The 20,748-nt window shown below is 41.5% G+C and overlaps 1 protein-coding gene across 3 annotated transcripts in view; it reads left to right on the top strand.

Moving 5' to 3' along the window:
* zgc:171482 (zinc finger protein) overlaps positions 1-20,748 on the top strand; it is a 93,375-nt gene that overhangs the window by 36,233 nt on the left and 36,394 nt on the right. For 2 of the 3 annotated variants that reach the window (XM_044046100.1, XM_044046101.1), the window contains exon 6: positions 4,033-4,129. In XM_044046100.1, the coding sequence (XP_043902035.1) occupies positions 4,033-4,129 (97 nt within the window). Of the gene's footprint in view, positions 1-4,032; positions 4,130-14,073; positions 17,244-20,748 lie in introns of those variants that run through there. The other variant, XM_044046102.1, reaches the window with a different exon arrangement.

Raw genomic sequence — 20,748 nt, 5'->3', positions numbered from 1 at the left:
TGTGACCACAGTGGAGTAATTAGTAGCATGAGCCATTTACTTTCCCTGGAGATTTGGTGCAGACCGAGCACAAACCTTTGCCTTTCTTTCATCAAAGAGTAAATAAAAGGTTGGCCATATTTAGTAAAGCGCTGCACTACGATTCAAAAGGTTAAACTATGATTTACATTTCTAGTGGAGGATAAACAATTTAATTAACCACCATGTTGACCTGAAAATGTAATTTTTGTAAAATTTGCAGTAGTTTCCTGTGTATCACAATATTTTTGCATAAAAAAATATTCTAATTACTGTCACATTTGTTACAAAGCTAATTAGTCTCTCCAAGTCCTCATAAGGTTGTTTCTTGGAAAATTCCTCTTGGTTTCAGTCCAACTCTAACTAAGCACTCAGCCCATTTTAGCACAGGTGTTTGTGATAAAGTCCTGTGAGACTCAGTGTCAAGCCTTTGCTTCAGACTGTTAGTTTTGATTGTATCTCAGTGGGCTTGTGCTTGCTTCCCTGTCCCTTTTATTTTGCAAAACATGTGAAAATAATGACATACCACAGCACACAGGGTCCAGGGGTAGTAAGAGTGCTAAACTACTATACTTCTTACACTTAAAGTCAGCCCCACACAGGGACAACATGGGAAATAAAGGGAACTACCCTAAAATGACTATCCATTTGTAACTTTATGTTGTGCTGTGCTTATACTAGGGATGGCCATGATCATCAAGCCTTTAGCCTTGAATGCATCTTTAAGCTGAACCATGAGTTTGTTTGTTTGTTTTCTTTCACTGTAGAATTCACCTCTGACAGATATTATGTTTGGTGTAGAAGTGCAATTTAAATTGTGTCGCCTAGATACGGCTGAAGCATTAGAACCTTTTACCTGAGCACATGCAAAAAGCTGTGTTTCCGTCATGGTATTGTTCGGTTTGGTACAGTATGGCACAGTTTGGAGTTCCAACTGCTGTGGGTCTAGCTCCACCCGTACCGATTAATGGAAGAGTTGGGGCCAGTTATTTTGATGCTATTTCTAATGCTAATGCAAAAAAATACGTACCGTACTGAACTGTTAAGAGTCAGCGTGTGGATCCCCTGAATTGAAAGTTACTTCCCAGTCAAGTACTGTAGCTCTATTTTGCTAAACGGTCACGTTATCTGTGTCATGTGTTCACCTGTGGGTGAGTATTTGAATATCCAATGGTATTATCCATCGGATAGCCCAATAGCATTTTTGCTTAAAAATGACCATGCCTAGCTCGTTCATTGTTCCCATGGCTCATTTCCTCACTCTGCAAGTTAAACTCGGACCCCACTGTTTAACCACCAATGTTCACACAACACTACCCTTAACAATCGTTAGTGCTGACCACTACCTGACAACCCACAAGAGACTCTGGAATGAAAGTAGTTGCAGTTAGAGCCAGAGCCAGATAAGAGGAGCTGTGAACGTCACACTCCCAATGTATCCTTAATGCTGCTGCAGGAGGATGTTTCGTTTGTTTACAACGAGGCTTTAGAAAAGAACATAATTGTCGCCATTTTCCGAGCGCAGAGTGTGGCTCATTTCTTTATTTCAAAAGCATTTAGGCATAACCGTACAAAAAGTGGCAGCAATGCCAGAAGTCCCAACATCAAACAGACTCCACACCCGCTGCCTGAGCTCATCAAACCCCCTCATTTCTGTCTCCCTGGCAAATCGTCTTGAGTAATTAACAAGGCTTAGAAACACCCTCACAAATACTGCTCCCAGAAAACCCACAGTCACAGTCCTGCCCTGCATGCTGTCACGTTGCGTTGTGCACACACATTTTCCCTGCGTGTAATTAACACAAGCCGAGTTAAGTGCCTACACACCTTCTATACCATGCCCATCCATGGAGCCAGATGCCAGAACTGCTGTATTAACCATAACACAGAGTATGTGCGTGTGTGTGTGTATTTTCGTGCCGTGTGTGTTCAAAAGGGCTGGCACACACTCACATCACTGGCAGAGACACAGCAGCGCAGCATATTGTACATCAGTGCTTCTCAGCCAGGCGGTAGGGAGGTGACATCAATCAGGCTAAAAGCAGGGAGGCCTTTGTGCGCGTACACACGCACACACACACACACACACATAAAACACAAAAATAGCCCTCTTTGTGTCATCCTCGCAGCAGTATAGAATTACGGGAAACAGAATAAGAGATAATTTTCTTCCTCAAATTACCTCTTTACCAATTAATAGCCTTTTCATTAAAATCTAATGTAATGTAATGACATTTTGGCCCAAGAGCATGCAATTTATTATTATTATTATTATTATATATTTTTTTCCTTCTCCCTTCCACACCCACACAGAGTTACCATCTCTTAATAGATGCAAAATATCAACATTTTAGCAAAGACAGTTCTTACTCCGGGCAAGTAATTCAGTTGTGGCTTTTTTATTTTTTTGAAAACGACTGGTTGTCCTTAATCTTTCTCGACGGAGCGGACTGTCTGACAACCGGGAGTAAATAGGCCACATTATGCAGCTCGAGCCCAGTGCAAATAACCTCCCACTTCTCCTAACAATATCACAACTTCATCTCCGACTGTACTTCAACAATTACCTCCACAGAAGGTCAAAAGGTGATGGAATACGCCGACAACTCATAGATCTCAAGGACAATAACGACAGCAGAGAAAAGGGCACCCGCATAATTTGAGCAGACCTGATTTATTTGCGAAACGCACCCTCACAGCAACGCATTTATCATCAAACATTTTAAATAAAAACCACAGAGCACAAAGACAAGGCAGGCAAAGACCGACTGGAGGTGGAACAGATGTCACTTCATTTGTTTTTGATTGATTGTCATACTGATCTGAGTGAAGGTGTGCAGGTGCACTGTGTTTTAACGCAGACAAAATCCACAGCCAATTACGTCGACACAGAGAGCATTTCCTCTGTCCTTGTAACATGACGGCAATTTTAAACTCGGGTGCTGGTGTGCTGTAGTCAGCACGCTTTTGGGAACTGGCTCCCACATCATGTTTTTTTGTGGTCATTAAACTCCAGCAGGTATTTTTCCCTTCTTCTACGGTGTGACACACAGACTGTACATAAAAATGGACATAGACGATGGAAGTTAACCACCAGGGGGTGACTCTACTGATTGCAAAATGCACTGAAATTGAGCCTAGTTCTCGCCTGATTTATAATGTCCGTAAACGTTTTACTGGTTGATGGTCTCACTCTGTAGTTTCAGGTCTTCCTCGATAGAACGTGACGTCAGTCTTGGGAGTTATGTCCCCACTTGGATGAAACTAGACAATAACGCGTGACTGACACCTGCTACCGTCCAAAACATCACAAATCTTGAGGCTTTCTGACTCATCTCCATCTTCCATCTCATTTCCATCAATCCGTACACCTACCCCCCACCACCACCCCACCCCTCAATGGCTCTTCACTCCACTCTCTCAACATCTCCATCCGCCTCCATCTATTCATTTATTTATTTATTTATTCATGGGGGGGGGGCGCTTATCTCGACCACCTGCAAACCCTCTAATTAGTTCACATCTGTGTCTGAGCACAGGCGTACACGGTTCTACTACATTGTTCTTTTCTTACCCTCGGTGTCCTCATTCTTCTTCCCCCAATTGAAATTCAGTTTTCCAAAGCCACCTTCACACACACACACACACACACACACATGCAGAAAAGCAGAAGGCACTGATCTAAAAATATGACTGCTTTCTGCTAATGATTAGTCTAATCAAATCCTTTTTTTTTTTTCCAGATGCACTCTAATTAGGAAAATTACCCTGCACTGTAGAGTGTCAAGTAAGACTGTTATTTGCAGTCTATTCAAAAAATAAATGTTTTATTGTTGCCCCCTTGGCCTCAGTGATACAGCCGATGATGTTCCAGATGCTGCTGATGTTGATGATGATGATGATGACAGCTTTTAAAAGTCTTCATGTACCATATAATCATTGAAAGTGCACTCACAGTACCCTTTGTGCTTGTGTGTGTGTGTGTGTGGTTGTGGTTGGTCTGTGTCTCTGCAGGACTGCGCAGTAGTTACTCCTGCAGTGTCTGCAGTGTGGTCCTCAACTCCATTGAACAGTACCACGCACACCTCCAGGGCTCCAAGCACCAGAACAAGTGAGTACAAGAACTACGGATGGATGGACAGTCGACTAGAATGCCTGGGTCACACTGGATGTACAGTGGACGCACATCATGTGCCTCAATAGCCAACATTGCACACAAGCCTGTTCACACCATAGACCACAATAGATAAAGTGGACCAAGTCTTCCAGTTTTATTGAATAACCACCAGGGGGCGATACTGCTGACTATCACAGATGTAATCAGTGACAGTCTGCAGTCAACCACTACTAGCCATTTCCTCCTCTCGTCCGCAAAAGATTAGATTTTCAAAAACATTAAGTATTTCTTTATTTGTCAAAATGTAACTTCAGGTCACAGCTGATTTTGCTTGAATAATAATTACGACTTTATTCTCATAATATTACGACATCATTCTCAAAATATAACTAGAGTATAGATTTTTTTTAGTTTCTTCAGTTTGGCCCTAATACTCCGTTGTACTCATGCATCCACAGAGAGAATTCCTCCTCATCTCCTGACAGCGGTGGTGCTCGTCTGTGCACCGGCGCTGTCAAGGACGAGTGTGTGCATACTGTCAAAGTGAAAGGGGGGAAGAAATGCACACAAAACAACAGCATGAGAATCACATCTTTTGTCTATAAGACCATATCATATGTAGTCTATTTTAAGACTCATATCATGGATTTGAGGGTGTTTTCTGGACAGATGCAGAAAATAGACACTGAAATTCCTCCTGGGCGGAGAACGGGAGAGTTCTCAGCATGGCAATGGCTATTGTGGACAGCATGATTAAATACTATAAGCAGGTGTTTCCCAGCACTGTATGTGTCCAGTGTGGCCCAGTACTGAGAAAGGGAGTACGTGTGTAACGTTCAGTGAAGCGCAGGTGTCTAAAAACCAATGAACTCTCCAGGCTCTCATTATACACAAAATACAAGAATATCATAAGCTTTGAGGAAATACTGTGCATATTTATCTGTGTTTGTACCGAGTGTGACGCTGCATGGAGCTGTGGAAACAAAGCTATAGTACTAAACACCGCTCCAGTACAAGGATTTTACAGCACTAACACGCCAAAAAAGACATGGCATGATTGACATGATTCTCCTGGATTCAAATGTTGTTTTACACACGCATTTTCCCTGCGTGTAATTAACTGTAATAACTGTTTTAAATAGTATAAAATAGACTGTGCACTGTTTTTCTATCTGTTGTGGTGTGTGCTGTGTTTCAATGTCTGGGTGTGGAGTCGTTTTAAAAGACAAAATTTAGGTTTTTGTTATTTAGAACAGACAAATAAAGTATCTATCCAGACACTGATTCTTTCATAGACAAGTAGACTGAAGCTGGGTTTTGCTTTAGTGGACAAAAATGTTGAGTGAAGACAGAGAAACAGCATAAAATACCACTTTTAGTACATTAGATGTATAATGCACATACACAATAAGACTAAAAGGATGTGGAGCGGCCTGGAGTAGCATCATGAGAACACAAGCTGAGTTACGAAAGAGCATGACAATAGCGGCATAGGAAGAATGCATGAGTGTCTGCATTAGCTGTCTCTTTGATTTCAAAGTGACATAAGGGATGTTAAGTGTTCTTGTATTTGTCAGATAAAAACAGAGCTTGTGGGTGTAATTTTGTTGTTGTTTCTTTGCTTTTTGTCTATTTTTAAGAGGCCGGCTTTTTCACAGAAAATAGCTGTATTTATACGCCCCAGGGCATAACTTGTCTGCGCCGCACACACCAAAACTCTTGCGAAAAGTTAACTCTCCTAAACACAGCGAGGAGGGTAGCGTGAGAGAAACACAACAGCAAAAACAAGGATGAGAAAAGCAGAGTGCAGATGGAGGAGATAAAATCTGAAAGTAAATAACAGGAGAGATTTATTTTTTTATTTTGGTCAAGGGCAAATTCCAAATACTCCTATTCGCTGGTTGGCATAAAGCAGGGTTTCTTGAAAGTTTTTGAGGCCAGGGAAAGTTTCCAAGGACTCCTCCTCATAATCCTAACACTGATTGCCAACACTGTACTAAAAAATACATAAAAAATCTGCCTCTCTGCATCGCTTAAACTCCTCCTACAAACATTAACTACAAGAGAGTTATAGCACTTCAGAGTGATGGAGTAGTGCGTCATGTCTGGCATCCGTCTTCCTACAAAGGTGTCCAAACAAAGGTGATGGCACCGTCCTCAAGCTCACAGACCTTGTCTGTGCAGTAACAAGAGACATACGGGGTTGCCCCCACAGCTTGGTTGACACCAAATTCAAGGACGTTTCAATGAACTTCTAGAAGCAATTCACTCGAATTCAAGGACAGAATGTGTTGACGAAGCTTAAGAACCACATCCAAGGTGTCCACTTTTATTGATTTGCAGCACGCTCTGCATCTGGACAAGTGATTGTCCTTGGGATCTTGGTCAAAGCCAGTCTTTGTCATTTTCTTCGGTGAGACAGAGATCTTGGAATTTGCATTTCCCAGGCATCACGTCATTTGCCGTCTGTTGCTTAGCATTACTCGCTCATTGTCCTGCACAGCGGAAAGAGAGACAGTGTCCACGGACGCATGAAGACAGCAGGTGGCGTCGTAACAAACAAGGGAGACATTCACCTAAATATAATTCTTCAATGATGATTTTCAAAAACGTCCAAACTCACAAACTTTCAATGATTTTAAGGACCTATGGGGGACCTGTTTTGCTGTGAGATGAACACGGCTCACAATAAAAATAGGTGAGAAGCTTTTTTCCCCCAGAAAGAGCCTTGCATCTCACACGTATCTCACGAGGGGAATGTGAAAGCTCTTAGCAGTTACACACCACACGTGAAACCAGCCTAAGCTTTGTATGAATGTTTTATCCAGCTTTTAAATCAGGATATATATTTTGTATTTTAATATACTTTTGACATGTGTTTCTTTATTTGAAATGTCTGTTTAAAGACATTATTATATAACATTATAATAAGACCAAAGCCCATCTTCCTTTTATCCAGAGAGAGCTTGCTGAGGAACAGCTTGCATCAGTACAACTGAAGGTCCTGGATGATGTGATTTTTGTTTTCCACAGAAAGTCATTTGGCAGGCGTAGGTATTTTTTCTTTTTTGGGTGGAGTTTAAGGTCACACAATTGATGTTTGCACTGTTCAAGGCAATGTCCATTGACTACTACATAACATTTTACAGCTCTATTCACAGAGCAGTCAAATCCGTTTGTGTTACGTCAGCGCGGACGTATAATGTCTCTGCACACGAGCTGTAAATCAAAGGAAAATTCTGGCCGCGTAAATCTCCCTGTCTGCCAGTTTTAGTGTCGCAAAGTGGAAAACAGGACCGACACACTGAGCTGGTGATGTTTATGAGAGGGAAAGAGACAGTACGCAAGACTAATGGACACAAGAGAGACACTACTGTCGGCACAACAAACACAAAGAGACGAGAGGGGAAGAGAGATGCAGAGTGAGGCTTCAAAAAATTAATGACTGAGATTTGTTTTTTTTAAAGTGGAGACAGATGCAGAAACGCAGCAGAACAGACAGAAACAGCATTTATTTCAGACCAAAACAGCACAGAGTGGAGTAACGGGGAATATAAAATTACACAAGAGAGAAAATCGAGATGAAGGACAGATTAGGTGAAGACATTGACAGCTGCAGGGCTTTGCTTCATAGGATAGAGAGGACATATTGACAAGGTATTGACAGACAGAGTTAGAGTCCGATGAACAGTTTGAGGTAGAAGGTAGAACCAATTAGGGCAGTAAACTCCTAGTCGACTAGGAGTCGATGCGTTCTGGACTAAAATTGGTCGATTTTTTGCCGTGTTAATTTCATACAGTCTATGATGAATTCATCATCATTTCTTTCAAATCCTGTTATATGAATTCCTAAGTTTATAAGAATGGTCTTTTTTTCAACTGTGTCATTCTCTGACGCAGCACCTGCATCAGCATCGTCGACTGTGTGCAATAAGTGTGTAAAAGTTCATTAGAGAGCCTTTCAAAGCACAAGTGATTTTACAGTGCACTGGCCCCGAGCACCCACAGACTTATTGCTGACTTCTGTTTAGTGTGTGAGTGAACACTGGTACTGGAAGCAAGTCTTGCCAGCTCTGTTGCACTTCAGTATTGATCCTCTGGGAAACAGAACAAGAGCAAAGGTTCCACCTCATCGACCTTATTTCCTCTTCCTTCACCCAGGTGAAACTCAATACATGTACACGAATCCTTGCATTAGAAGCCATCACTCTGACTCATGTACACATTCTCTACACATTCATACCTCACACACATATGGGGGCATGATATATGAGAGCAAAAAATGCCTTAGTAAATGTCACTTTTCTGTTGGCATTGGACACACATGCTACCACGATATACTTTGTTCTCCATGTTGTGAATAAATATAGAAATCCTGCACTTTTAAATGTTTTGCTTTCTTCAGTTAGACAGATATCGTGATGTATCGCTATATGATTGTCTTACAATATGTTGATTATCACAGAATCGTTGTATCATGATATTATTGGTATCGTGGACAGCGCATCGTGTATCGTGACGTACCCTGTGATTTTCACATTTTATTCATATATATATTTATATATATATATATATATACATATATACATATTTGTGTGTTTGTGTTGCATGTGTGTTCTTTCAAACTCGGGATGAGCTCTGGCTTGTGTAAGAAGCTTTCTGCAGGAGACTAAAGCACGGCTGACAGCAGCAGGTGATTAACTTTCACTGAGGAAACATCCTTGAAAAATGTGTGTGTGTGTGTGTGTGTGTGTGTGTGCTATGCATTACGAAGAACGTGTCAACATAAAGCAACAGATTTCTCTGATTTCTCTCTTTCTTGAAACAGCTGGATGCATCTGTATGCCAGCTCGTCCCATCACTACTGTGCATCTGCTTCCATACAGTCACTGTAGGCCATTTGAATTTAGGAGACCTGACGCAGTCTGTAGCAGATTGGCTGCCGTAATTGGACCTGTGCAGGGAGATAACGGCGGCGATATACAAGTCGATAAAACTTTGCAGGACATTTTCACAGTTTACTCACAGTTAGCCAGTGTAGCTGACGTGCAGAAGTGGACAAGGGGTCAGAACATTGATGGCCAATGTACTTTTTACAGCAACAGAAACATGAGTGTGTAGTGACGAGACACGAGGGTGACTCACTGTGACCATCCAAGACGACACTAGGAGCTTGTTCCTAAATCCTAAACTGCCTGACAGGGACAAGAATATGACACTTTCTTTTTTATTTGGTGAAATTCTCTTTGCATCTAGCCACCAATAAACAAACTTGTCCTCGCAATAGTGTTATAAAAACAACCGATCATTTCATCAGAACTTAACAGACTGATTCCCTGGCAGACAACTCACTCAACAACCTTCCTACCAGCACTTTTGTTTTGATAATCCAAACGGTTTTCTACATGTAATTAAGACGATGATGTGGACAGTATCAAAGATTTATGTTACAATACAATTCAATAATACTTTCTTGTCAGAACATGCCTGAGGCATGACTGCCAGGTCCCGTTTGTAAATAAGAACTGGTTTTCAAACATTGTATCTGGTAAAGTAAAGGTCAAATAAAATAAAAATTTGTTTGCAAAAACAAACAGGACAGCAGAAACTATAAATATTAAACATTACAATCGCCCGGGAACAGACCACAGACACAAACGCACATTCATTACAAGATGAACAGAAGATGGTGATCAAGGCTCCTCAAAGATCCATATTTAGTTTCAAGATTGTCTGATGTACAAAGCAGTTTTTTTCAATCTCACCTTATTAAACTGTGAAACCCTGTACGTCATAGTATTATATTAATCATGCTTTCAACAAATAACATAAAGTCAGAAACAAATCATGAACTCCAGCTTCAAATAATCATAACAAAAACCAATGGCTTTTTGTTACAACCCCTTTGCCAACTGTGCAACAATCATCTGTTTAGACTGTTCGGCCAATCTATGAGTTAGTGACTTTGGCAACAGAAGTTACAGACTGGAGCTTTAAAAACTGTACAAAACAATCCCTCAATCATCTTGTTATGAAGGAGTGATAATGAGCTTCACTTGTTCACGAACAATAATGTAATGCAGTCGTTCTATATACAGTATATTATCTGCAGTGGTGCTAATATTATCCCCTAATTGACATGCTGACATTAAAAAATAAAAATAAAAAAAAATAAAAACCTGCTTCAACACTGTTCTTATTATTAACATCCACTGTGATATGAACCTGAAAATGTGCTGTGAGAAAGCTCATGGCCACAGTGCAGAATATCCTCGAGGCCTTTATGCAACAATTACCAGCAAATCTATTCAGCCTGTAAGTTGTTGTTTTGTCCAAGTATACACATACATTTAAATAACAAACCTAATTAGCTCCTTTGAGTCCCAGACTGAAAACAAAAGCAACCAGTTAAGCACAGTTTACTTGATAGAAACTGTCAGAATGCCTGTATGTGACCAATGACACTGCTTGGCTTTAACTACCCGTATAATATTTTTCATGTTCACATCACTGGGCCTTTACTTTGAGGATGATTGTTTTTTATTATACGAGGCCGACGTCTGCCCTGCCTTTGTATGAGCTTATGTGCTTATGAATGCTTGTGTGTGTGTATGTGTGTGTGTGTGTGATGTTGATGCTAATGCTAACGCGGGCCCCAAGGGTATAATGGTGAGGTCGGGGACAATCCATTTAGCTTTGTCACTCTGGTAATTATTCAGCATTGGTATCAAAGGGGACACATTCACACAAACTAATGCACATTCAAGGAGATAACGGTGCTTGGTGCAAAGTAATTCTGAATATTGAGATATTGACCTGCTAATAGAGCAGGCTTGCTGCCTGTATGTGTGTGTTTGTGTGTGTGTGTGTCCTGGTCTGACTGTGTGTGTGTGTGTGTGTGTATCTGCTTGAGGCAAGGTGGAAGGTTAATTCAGGACTCTCAACACATGCCTCCTCTGTCACGCTTCAACACACACACACAAATTCATGCTTGTGTCTGAAGTTCCTTCTACTGTCGCTTCAGTAGAAGGAACAAGGATTTCTGTAATAAGGCCGACTTTAAGGAGTTAATAAAGCTTATCGGTCTCTGCTTAAAGCTGTATGTAAGTAAATGATCAGGAAGCAAATGTGGGTAACTGTGTCATTGTTTAGCTCCGTTTCTGCCTGTCCAGACTAAAATGCAGACCAGGAGTTTTCTAAACAAAAACAGGGGAACATCGCGGTTATCGAGGGTTGAAAACACCAGGGTAGTGTGTACATATTTTTACGACACCACTGTAAACATCCCTCCATCCATCATCTGCCATTTCATCCTCACTGTTGTAAAAAAAAAATCACCGCCAATCATCGTTCTGCTCCAGGAGAAGCTGCTCCTGCCAGACAGCACTTCTTAAATAGTATACATCTCATATAGCACCTCTTTAACCCTTGGAAAGATCATTGGATAAATGTATTAACAATTCCCTTCACTCACAGACAGTGACCTTTTTTTACACCCCATCTCCCGCCTTACCCTTTACTCTCCTGCCGTCTCCTTTCCTCGTCTCTGTCACCTTTTCCTATTTTCTTGCTACTATACCACCAAAGACTGGCTGCATTCAAACTGTTTACTGAGCAACACGATCGACAGTGTCTCACTGCAGAGCTGCTGCTGCTGTGTGACGCAGGGTTTGCCTTTAAAAATTGCCACAAATAAGGGAACTGAAAGTGCTTTTACTTTGAAGGTTAAGGGTATATAAAGTGCAGTGGAAAGCAGGATCAGGGTGTACCGTTCCATACTGTGCCATGCTGAGCTGCTTGGTGATAAAAGGGCCAAAGTTCACCTTCCCTGTCTGATTTTGTTAGGAGCCACAGAGGAAACATGCAAACAATAGTATGGCTGCTCTAATCTGAAATGAAAAGAAAGACATTTAGTGATGACACGACAGATGTGATCCAGTGTAGCCTGTTGTTGTATCAATGTGCACACAACTTGCATGTATGTTAATAGACAGTAGTAACTGCTATAGCACTGTACAAAAAAAAGGCTTCTATCTTTTGGCCCACTCCGTCATCTCTTTGTCCCTGTCCTCTCCGCGCTCTCACCTTTGTCTTAAAAACCCGTCCCCTCCGAGAGCACACCGCATACTGCTCCACAGTGCTCTATGAGTCCTGACAGAGTAGACAGGGTGAAGAGGCCACCGTTTTAACAGCCATTACCGGGATAGGTGCTGACAGCTATGGTGCCTGCGCATCCCTCCCTCTTTCTCGTACTCTGGGGCACCGCTCCAATTAGGACACAGTGGAGAAGTGGCATTTTAACAAGGACCATGATGAAAACAGAATATGTTGTGCTCTTTGGTTGCTGTGTTTTCTTTCAGGCTCAGTCCAACAGCCATGTTTGGAGACGTGTTTTTGTTTGTGTCTCGATGAACCAAGGCTACGGCCATACTTTCTTTGAAAAATGCATACATTCTGCTCCAGATACGCTCGTCATCCATACAAACGCGATGTTTTAGAGCCTCAAAAACAAGGGATATTTTGATTTTTAGTCTGGACCTACAGAAATGTAGATCTTTGGAATTAATCTGTGCATTTGAGTCTGAGTAAAATCAAGCTATTCATAGTCAGACTAATATACCTGTATAATGCAATTGATAGTCTGATTACTCCTGCATGTATACGCTTAGTCGGACTGGAGTCGGACTTCGTGTTCTGTGAATGCACCAAATTTTCCTCCCCGGTCTTTGACCTTGAAGCGCTACCGGATCACGCGTCTTTCTTTGGACAACACATGAACCACAAGAACCATGCTCGATCTAATTTATATTACATTAACATGTACAGCAGGTACGAAACATACAGGACCACAGCACGAGCCATCTCGCCGTTGAAAGTTGTCCGATTGCCTGTCTTAGTTAGACTACCACCTTAGGACGATTAAACTGTATAAACAATAACTTTCAGTTCCAAATTTACCTCACTGTTAGTGTGATTTTATACATCAGTTTTAATGTGGATGCAGATCACCTATGAAACAGAGCTAAAACGATGCAGATAGTTGTCGTTGAATGAACATTTGGTGTGACCTTACTAAAAGCTGCTAAGTTTTAATGATTCTTTGTTATCCAGAGCAAAGAAATTAAGAAAATATTCACATTTAAGAAGCTTAAACAATCGGGAATCTTGTTTTAATAATGAAAAAAGCTTCAAACCAATTAATCGATTATCAAAATAGTTGTTGATTAATTTAGTAATCAATTAATTGTTTCAGCTCTACATGATTATAAATCTTAGTCAAAATGCTTACTCAATTACGTAGCTGTTGCTTAGCATGAGATTCAATCCAACTTATCGCTTTGCTTTAATTAAATATGGTCTCTGTGTGTGTGTGTGTGTGTGTGTGCGTGCTACAGAGTGCAGCCACAGCAACTGGCACCATGAAAAACAACCACATCTCAAGATAAAGCCAGATCCACAGTAATTATTGCACTTTAAACATGAAGGTTTATGCTCCTATCTCTCTACTTTATTTTAACTTGGGGAAACAGCCAGATGGAAGGCATAATAGATTACTGCAATAATGAGAAGATTGTGGAACACGATTATTGGGTAATGCTTCACATACAGTAGAGCTGTCTTTCCCAGTGAGGTGGAATTGTTTTCGGTGTAGCACGGGGGGAAAGGCAGTGTCGGAATACGGTGTTTAACGACGGCACATTTGTCTTGTTACATTACCAGTGGAAAGTTTTTATTTTGCAATCTCTACACTATCAAGAGTGACATGGGACATGGATTCACAGGTAAATGAGATTACTTACTGGGGACAAAGCAAGGCAGCAACTCAATATCCAGCTCCGGTGGGCTTTCCCGTTCCTGAAGGAGCCCTGTCTTGTAAGATCTGCCTGTGTCAGAGACAAAACAAGACTAATAAATAATTTCCTGTGCTTCCTTCACAGCCTGAAGCAACACCAGCAGTAAGCCACCTTAACTTTGGAAAAGGAAGACATGAAGACAAAGATTACTGGAATGATAAAAACCCACAGAGGACGAACCGTGTTACAAAACTGAGGAGCATAAGAAAGCAGAACAGAGTAATGTCTGTGTCTGCGTGTGTGTGTGTGTGCGTGTGTGTGTGTGCGTGTGTGTGTGTCTATGGCTGTCATGGGCATCCATGCCCATATGTGCGTGTATGCATGTGTGAGTCATTACGAGAGTGTTTATTTCTATCTTTGTTCTAAAAATATATCTTTGAGATTTATTCAGCACCCAAGTGTTTTGATACGAGTTCTCAACACCAGCAGCCGTCAGACGAGCTGCGGCTGCAATATTGCCCTGCAACTCCTGTGTGAACCACAATCCTAGAATTGAACTGATGTCGGTGCGTTGCCCAGAGTGGCAATAACCATTACAATGATCGTCATTAGAGCAGCAGTAATAATAACTCTTTAACTAGTCGTCCCCAACGTGCTCCGACTGTGATCCAAGTCTGTTTTAACATGGATTCATATACAGTGATGCGGAAAATGGCACACGCATGGTTCACTTTCAGACCACTTGAGACCTTCTCAGGCCTAAACGTTAAAATCCAAGGACGTGAAAACTACCAGTGACCTCAGCCATAACCAACTGCATGAATTAAGAAAACTTAAAAAATTGGTTTTATATCCTGTGTTGTCTGTGAATGTAGTATTTATTTTTCATGTGTTGGATAGGTCATTAAAAAAAAAGAAAAAAGAGAGAGACAGAAAAGTTCTCAAAACCTGAAGATTTGGCTGGGTTACAGGACAGAAAGCACTGTAGAAAAGCAGCACAAAGACTTTTAAAATCCTGCTTTGATGCAACAGTCAGTCATGTACAGGTGTAAACATTCCCACAGAGCAGAATACTGATGTCAGATGCATTTTTGGAGGTGACAAAAGTCTATTTTTCTGTTGCAATAGCCAGAGGGAGGAAAACACTCCCCAATCCATGTAGCAGCTAATGTACAAAACACAAATGGGATGTAATGCATAGCATGTTAAACCCAAAAGTTGCATTTACTTGCCTTTTTGAAGTCTATTGCTTGCACATTTTGTTGCAGTAGCGCCGATTGCTTTGTCATGCACACTGGAACAGTAAGGTCAGCTACGAGTTCTGCAGAGGCTTCTTTTCAACACCTAATTTATTCAACTCTGAACCTTTTTAACACCAGTTACTGCTCATCTGTAGTGTCATCACAGTGTTATGTGCAGTGAGTTTCAACAGAGACACAACACTTGTCGACTGGACTACCGTCCTTGTCCCAGTATGAAAGTGGGGAATCGATATAATGGATGAAGTGTGTCCACCTCTGCTCCCCTAGGTGGCAACAATTCCATCTTTCCACTTGTTAGTATTAGGCTTTTTCCAGTTGACCTGTTATGTTACAGAAACAGAAGAGAGAACACACTCCACTTTCTTGTGTTGGCACAGGGATCGGTTCATAGGCTGTATATTAAAAATGGATGCAATCTTTGGCTGTAAAAATAAATTCCTGTTGTGAGGCCATGTCACTTTTTGAAACCGGAAATCAACATACTGTACGTCATCTGCAATCACCTATTGGTTTCAGTCACACTGTTGTCCACATGTGCAGTACTTTATCGTCCATTTTCCTCCAAACGGGAACATAATTTACAAAATTGACATCATGTTCTCTTGAAGAAAAACAAAGGAGAGCCTTCACTACTCAGGAAAATGTTCACCGACGTGGAAAATCAAGTGAAATGTAGGCTCATTTTCTCACAGACATCTATACAAATGCAGGTTGTAACCGACTTCTGACCTACTTCCTGGGTTTCACTTTAAAAACCTGAAGACTTCATCCATTTTTATAGAGTCTATGTGTCAGCCCTAAGCAGAATTTCTAGGAGCTATGAAAAGGAGTCACTGCTAATGTTCTGTCAGTTCTTTTTGGGTTCAATTTTGTTGTTTTTCCAAATTTTCATTTTGTGCTTTGTTCATTTCACAGTGAAGAGAGTGAATGCCAAATGACCTGATTAAATTTGTGCTTCCTCTGCAGACTTGAGGAGGAATGGTTTTTATGCAATCACACTGAAGTATTAACAACTGTAACAATGTGTTTTGAAGTGAAATTGTTTAACCGAGCAAAAGAAGAAGAAAAAAACATTCTGTAAATAAGCAGTAGCAGCAGGCAACATTTGGGTTTTTTTTTATTTATTATCTTAACTGAGATGATGGAAGTGTACCTCTTAAAGTTATTATTATGGAAAAATACAAACATGCTGGCAGTAAAATGAGGACAAACTGAACCAAGGAGTGACGATGGACCAAAATCCAGCATGTGGACGACAGTGATTGAGCGTTTTCACCAAGAGGGATTACGCGATAACAGCTGTTTCCGTGAGGACCACAATCATCAAAGACCGTCTCCTCAGAAAGAAATCTCTGAAATGTGACCGTTTTGCCAGCGGATTAATTAGACAGTGATAACAATGACAGGATGACAGGCTGTTGGATTTTAATGAGACATCTGAAATCACCAAACCCTCTTCTGTCGTTGATGCCATGGAGAAAAAAAAACACAAAAAAGTCATTTGGCATTTCTCGACGCACATCACGACTCTTTTGATGACTAAATTACACAGACTCGGTCCAGCACTGGCGTACTCAGAACAGAGACGGTGTCTTTGTGTGTTGATATCACAGAATGTGCAGAGGATGGCTGTGCCATGAGTCACATATTTTAGCAGATGTTACATAACATACAACAGAGTTGTATTTATGGGTAGTATTGTGTGATATGATGCTTGTGGGTGGGTGTCTGTGTATGTGAAGCTGTCAGCTGCACTGGCAGTGGGAGACTCGCCGTGGGCTGAGAACCGTGAGCACATTTGTAAACACACCTGATGATGAATACAATGAAGATGATGAAACTATGTCTATTTTCTCTTGCAAAATTCATGTGTGCGTGTGTGTGTGTGTGTGTCTAAAAGAAATGCCTTGTTGATAACAGTGATCACCTATCACCACACTTTTTTGGTTTAGAATTTAAGGCTAGTACCCTGTAAAAAAGAAAAAAAAAAAAATCTGGCCACTGTTTTTCTGCCAAATGTGTCTTTGTTATCTATAAAAGTAGAAATCGCTAGTCATATTTATATTTTAAAACGTTTCAAAAAACTGGCAGTGTCTGATTATTTCGTTCGATGCTAGTTCTACTTTTTACATTCTCTTTTTGTATCCTTGTCAGAAGAAATTATAATGTTTTTATGAAATATGATATTAAGGTAGAGTTGTTAATGAGAGTTTTATAGTCCTGAAAGAAACATGACCTTGCCGAATTTTGCTAATCGGGGTTCTAGCTAGCGCATGATAGCGTCACGCAAAATTAAGGCCATAACGCTGACGGTATTTTGACTGTATTTACATTCAGCCACAAAACTCATTAGCAGCATGTAGCATCTCTCACCCTAAGTTACCCCCCACAGGCGAGCAAAACAAAGGCGCTCCTATGTCAATCACTGCATAGCAACTGCCATGCCCATGGAAACCATCCCCAGCAGTGTTGCGCTTTCCATTAGATTCCAAGAACTAATCATGATGTTAGCATGCATTAACCATATTTGGAAGGCCGGGCCGCCCGGACTGCTGCTTGCTGAAGTGTATCAATTTCACCGGTGTAAACAACTTTAGAAGCATTTTTCACCCCGCGTCAATCGCGCCGCCATAACCCCATGCGTTACCCCTCACTAAAGGTAAAAGAAAAAAAGATAAAAATCTGCTAATGTTGACTCTGTTGGTGCATGGATTTTACCCTCATGCAAGCCTCATGCTTTCTGGTTCTTGCTGCAGACCACCATCTCCAAACTACAGATCCACAACTCATGCAGACTTAGCAGGAAGCGCTCTTGTTCCTGTCAGAACACTGGAGTGTCTTATACTTTCAGATTATACAGACTTTCACCATGGTGACAAAATCATTATTTATTCATACAGGAAAGTATAGGAAGCACATGAAAAGAGAATACCATTGAGGTGTGATCTGAGCTCTGTGAGTGTGTGTGTGTGTGTGTGTGTGAGTGCCTCTACAGTGCTGTTTTGTGAGCCCTGGAATGTGTTGACTTGGTGGATAATGCTGAATATATTCAGCAGGTAAAACTGATGGAAAGCTTAAAGCTTGTGTGGGTTACTTCTGTCGCCTAAACACCACTAAGCTGTGTTTCCATAATGCTACAGTTTGGACCGGTAAAACCCTGGGTCAGGCTTGTGTTTGGATTGAGAACAGTACCTTTACTTGGTAGGTGGGGTGTGCGCTGTGCCTGATGGCCACAGATGGCAGCAGCATACAATATATTCAGCATTATCCACCAAGTCCACACGTTCCAGAGCCGGTCTAGATCCACCCAGACCATTCCGAACCATTTTACTCCGGTACGCCAAAGGAAGGGGACAAAAATGGAACGGCTGAGGCTGGCTATTTTGGTACTATTCCTAATGGAAACACAAAAACACAGCAGTGAAAACACAGCTCTATTGTCGCGAACCTCCCAGAGCTACTCCACACCTCCTACAAGTCTGTGGAACTTTCTGAAAGGAAAACTTTAGGTTTCCTTTCTACACCTGATTCAAATAAATAGATCGTTAGCAGGCTTCTGCAGTGCTTGCTGATGAGCGCATCATTTGATTCAGGTGCAGGGAAACATCTGAAACATGCAGGGCAGTGGGTCCCCAGGACCAGGATTGAGAAACCCTGATATAAAAGGTCTTAAGTTGGGTGCATAATCACAGAAAAACACTCACACACGTGTACCTTCCTTAAAATCTTGTGATGATAAATGAGGATAATAACCCTCGAACCTCCAAATATGAGCACAGTTACACAGAGCAGTAGAATATCTCCACGGTGGGGCAAAATATTTACTTTAATTTCTTGTAATTTCCTGTTGTGGAAACCATAATCGGTATTTACAGAGAACAGTTGCAGTGCAGCAAACACATGACGGATGTTTCTTTCCTGCTGTTGTTGCAGGCTTTGCCGCAATCAACACAATCACCAACCTACAGGTTTGCAACTCATACAGACTTCTGGCAAATGCATTTTAATGAAGAGAGACAGAGAGAGAGAAATAAGTACGCAGCAGGAGGGAGAGGAAATCAGTGCACAGAGATGCTGTGTACTCTTAATGGGCCACTGTACTTAACAGGAGATGAGCTAAATAAAACATTAACGCGGGTATTATGTCATTTTCACTGCGCCTTTCAACTTCTGTGTTCAATTAAGTCAGTGGGTATGAGAATACTAGGACACCACTCCACTTAGCCCACAAGCTGGGCAAGCTACAGGATCTTAGTTCATCCATATTCATGACCCTATCACTGTAACCCCACTTTGTGCTAGGATATGTTTCTGCAACGGTGATCTCGCACTACGGTAGGACCTCTTCACAGATGGACCCGTTGAACTCATTAATTAGGAGAAAACGTGTGTCACCCTCACTGTGGAGTTTACACTGAATTAGATGTGTTAAGCAATCGTGTAATTACTCCACAACGTGTAATGGAGTCTCAGTGAGTCACGATGACGGCACCAGGAGAATCAGCAGTTGTGGATGTTACAGTTTCCTTCGCGTGACCCCCGTACATCGGCATCATTATGAGAAGCATTTGTTGAAAATGTCAAGCTGGAGATTTGTCTTCAGTTGACATTTAAAAAGGATGTAAGGGGCAGCGGGGTCACAGAAAGGAAAGTCTCTTCCAGAGAAGAGAGCAGATTGATGATTTCATATTGTTCAGCCAAGTCTCATAATGAGTATGAAGCAATCGTACACACTGAGGGGCCCAATTTAATCGATCTGTGGCGCATGGTCTAAAGTGTGCGGGACGAATGCATTAGGGCGTGTCCAACTCCACTTTTGCGAGCTACACAGCGTGTAATCGAGTCTCAAAGTGAGGTGCAGGGCACAAAGGGGTTGTATCGAGTGTCTGAAATATTTGCAGGTGTGTTTTTGGTGTAACGTTATTGAGGCCAGTCATTCCCCTCTCTCCTGCTGCTGAGGAAACAGATCTGTGAAGGTGCATGAGCAGATAGTCTATGGTTGCAGCACAGACCTTTCACTGAGGGTTTCGGTCTATAAATAAATGACCAATGCTGATTAAAAATGGCACAAATCGGCCCGATAAATCGACCCGACAGATGAATCGCTCCATCTCCACCTGCAGCAATGTATGTAAAAAAAACAATAAAGTGCAGATGTAAACCTATAAGGGATTATTAACTGATTAACAACATCTGACAATGATCACAGGGACCAAAGACAACCAGACAACAAAGTGCAGCACATTTACTCGTTTTGTCTCGTTACATAAACACATTTTTCCACAAATCGAAAGCAACGGAGCTCTGTTTTCCTTTCACTTCACATGTCAGATGTGGTGTCTTCATTTCCCTAAACTGGATGTCACCAGCAACAGTGTTGATGTGACCTCAGACAGCCCGGCAGCAACACATTTCCACTGTGCTGCACTCGCCGCATGCGGCAGGCTGTTCATTGTCAGAGGCTGTCAAAGCTTTTCTGTCAAAACTCATCGTCACCATCACAATGTTCAGCCCCACAGCACTTGCTGGCACTTGAGGCAGTGTATCACAGGCAGCA

This window comes from Solea senegalensis, linkage group LG15 (assembly GCF_019176455.1).
Source record: "Solea senegalensis isolate Sse05_10M linkage group LG15, IFAPA_SoseM_1, whole genome shotgun sequence".
NCBI classification, from domain to species: Eukaryota; Metazoa; Chordata; class Actinopteri; order Pleuronectiformes; family Soleidae; genus Solea; species Solea senegalensis.
The sequence above is the reverse complement of the archived record's forward strand: the minus strand, read 5'-3'. Positions and strand labels throughout refer to the sequence as shown.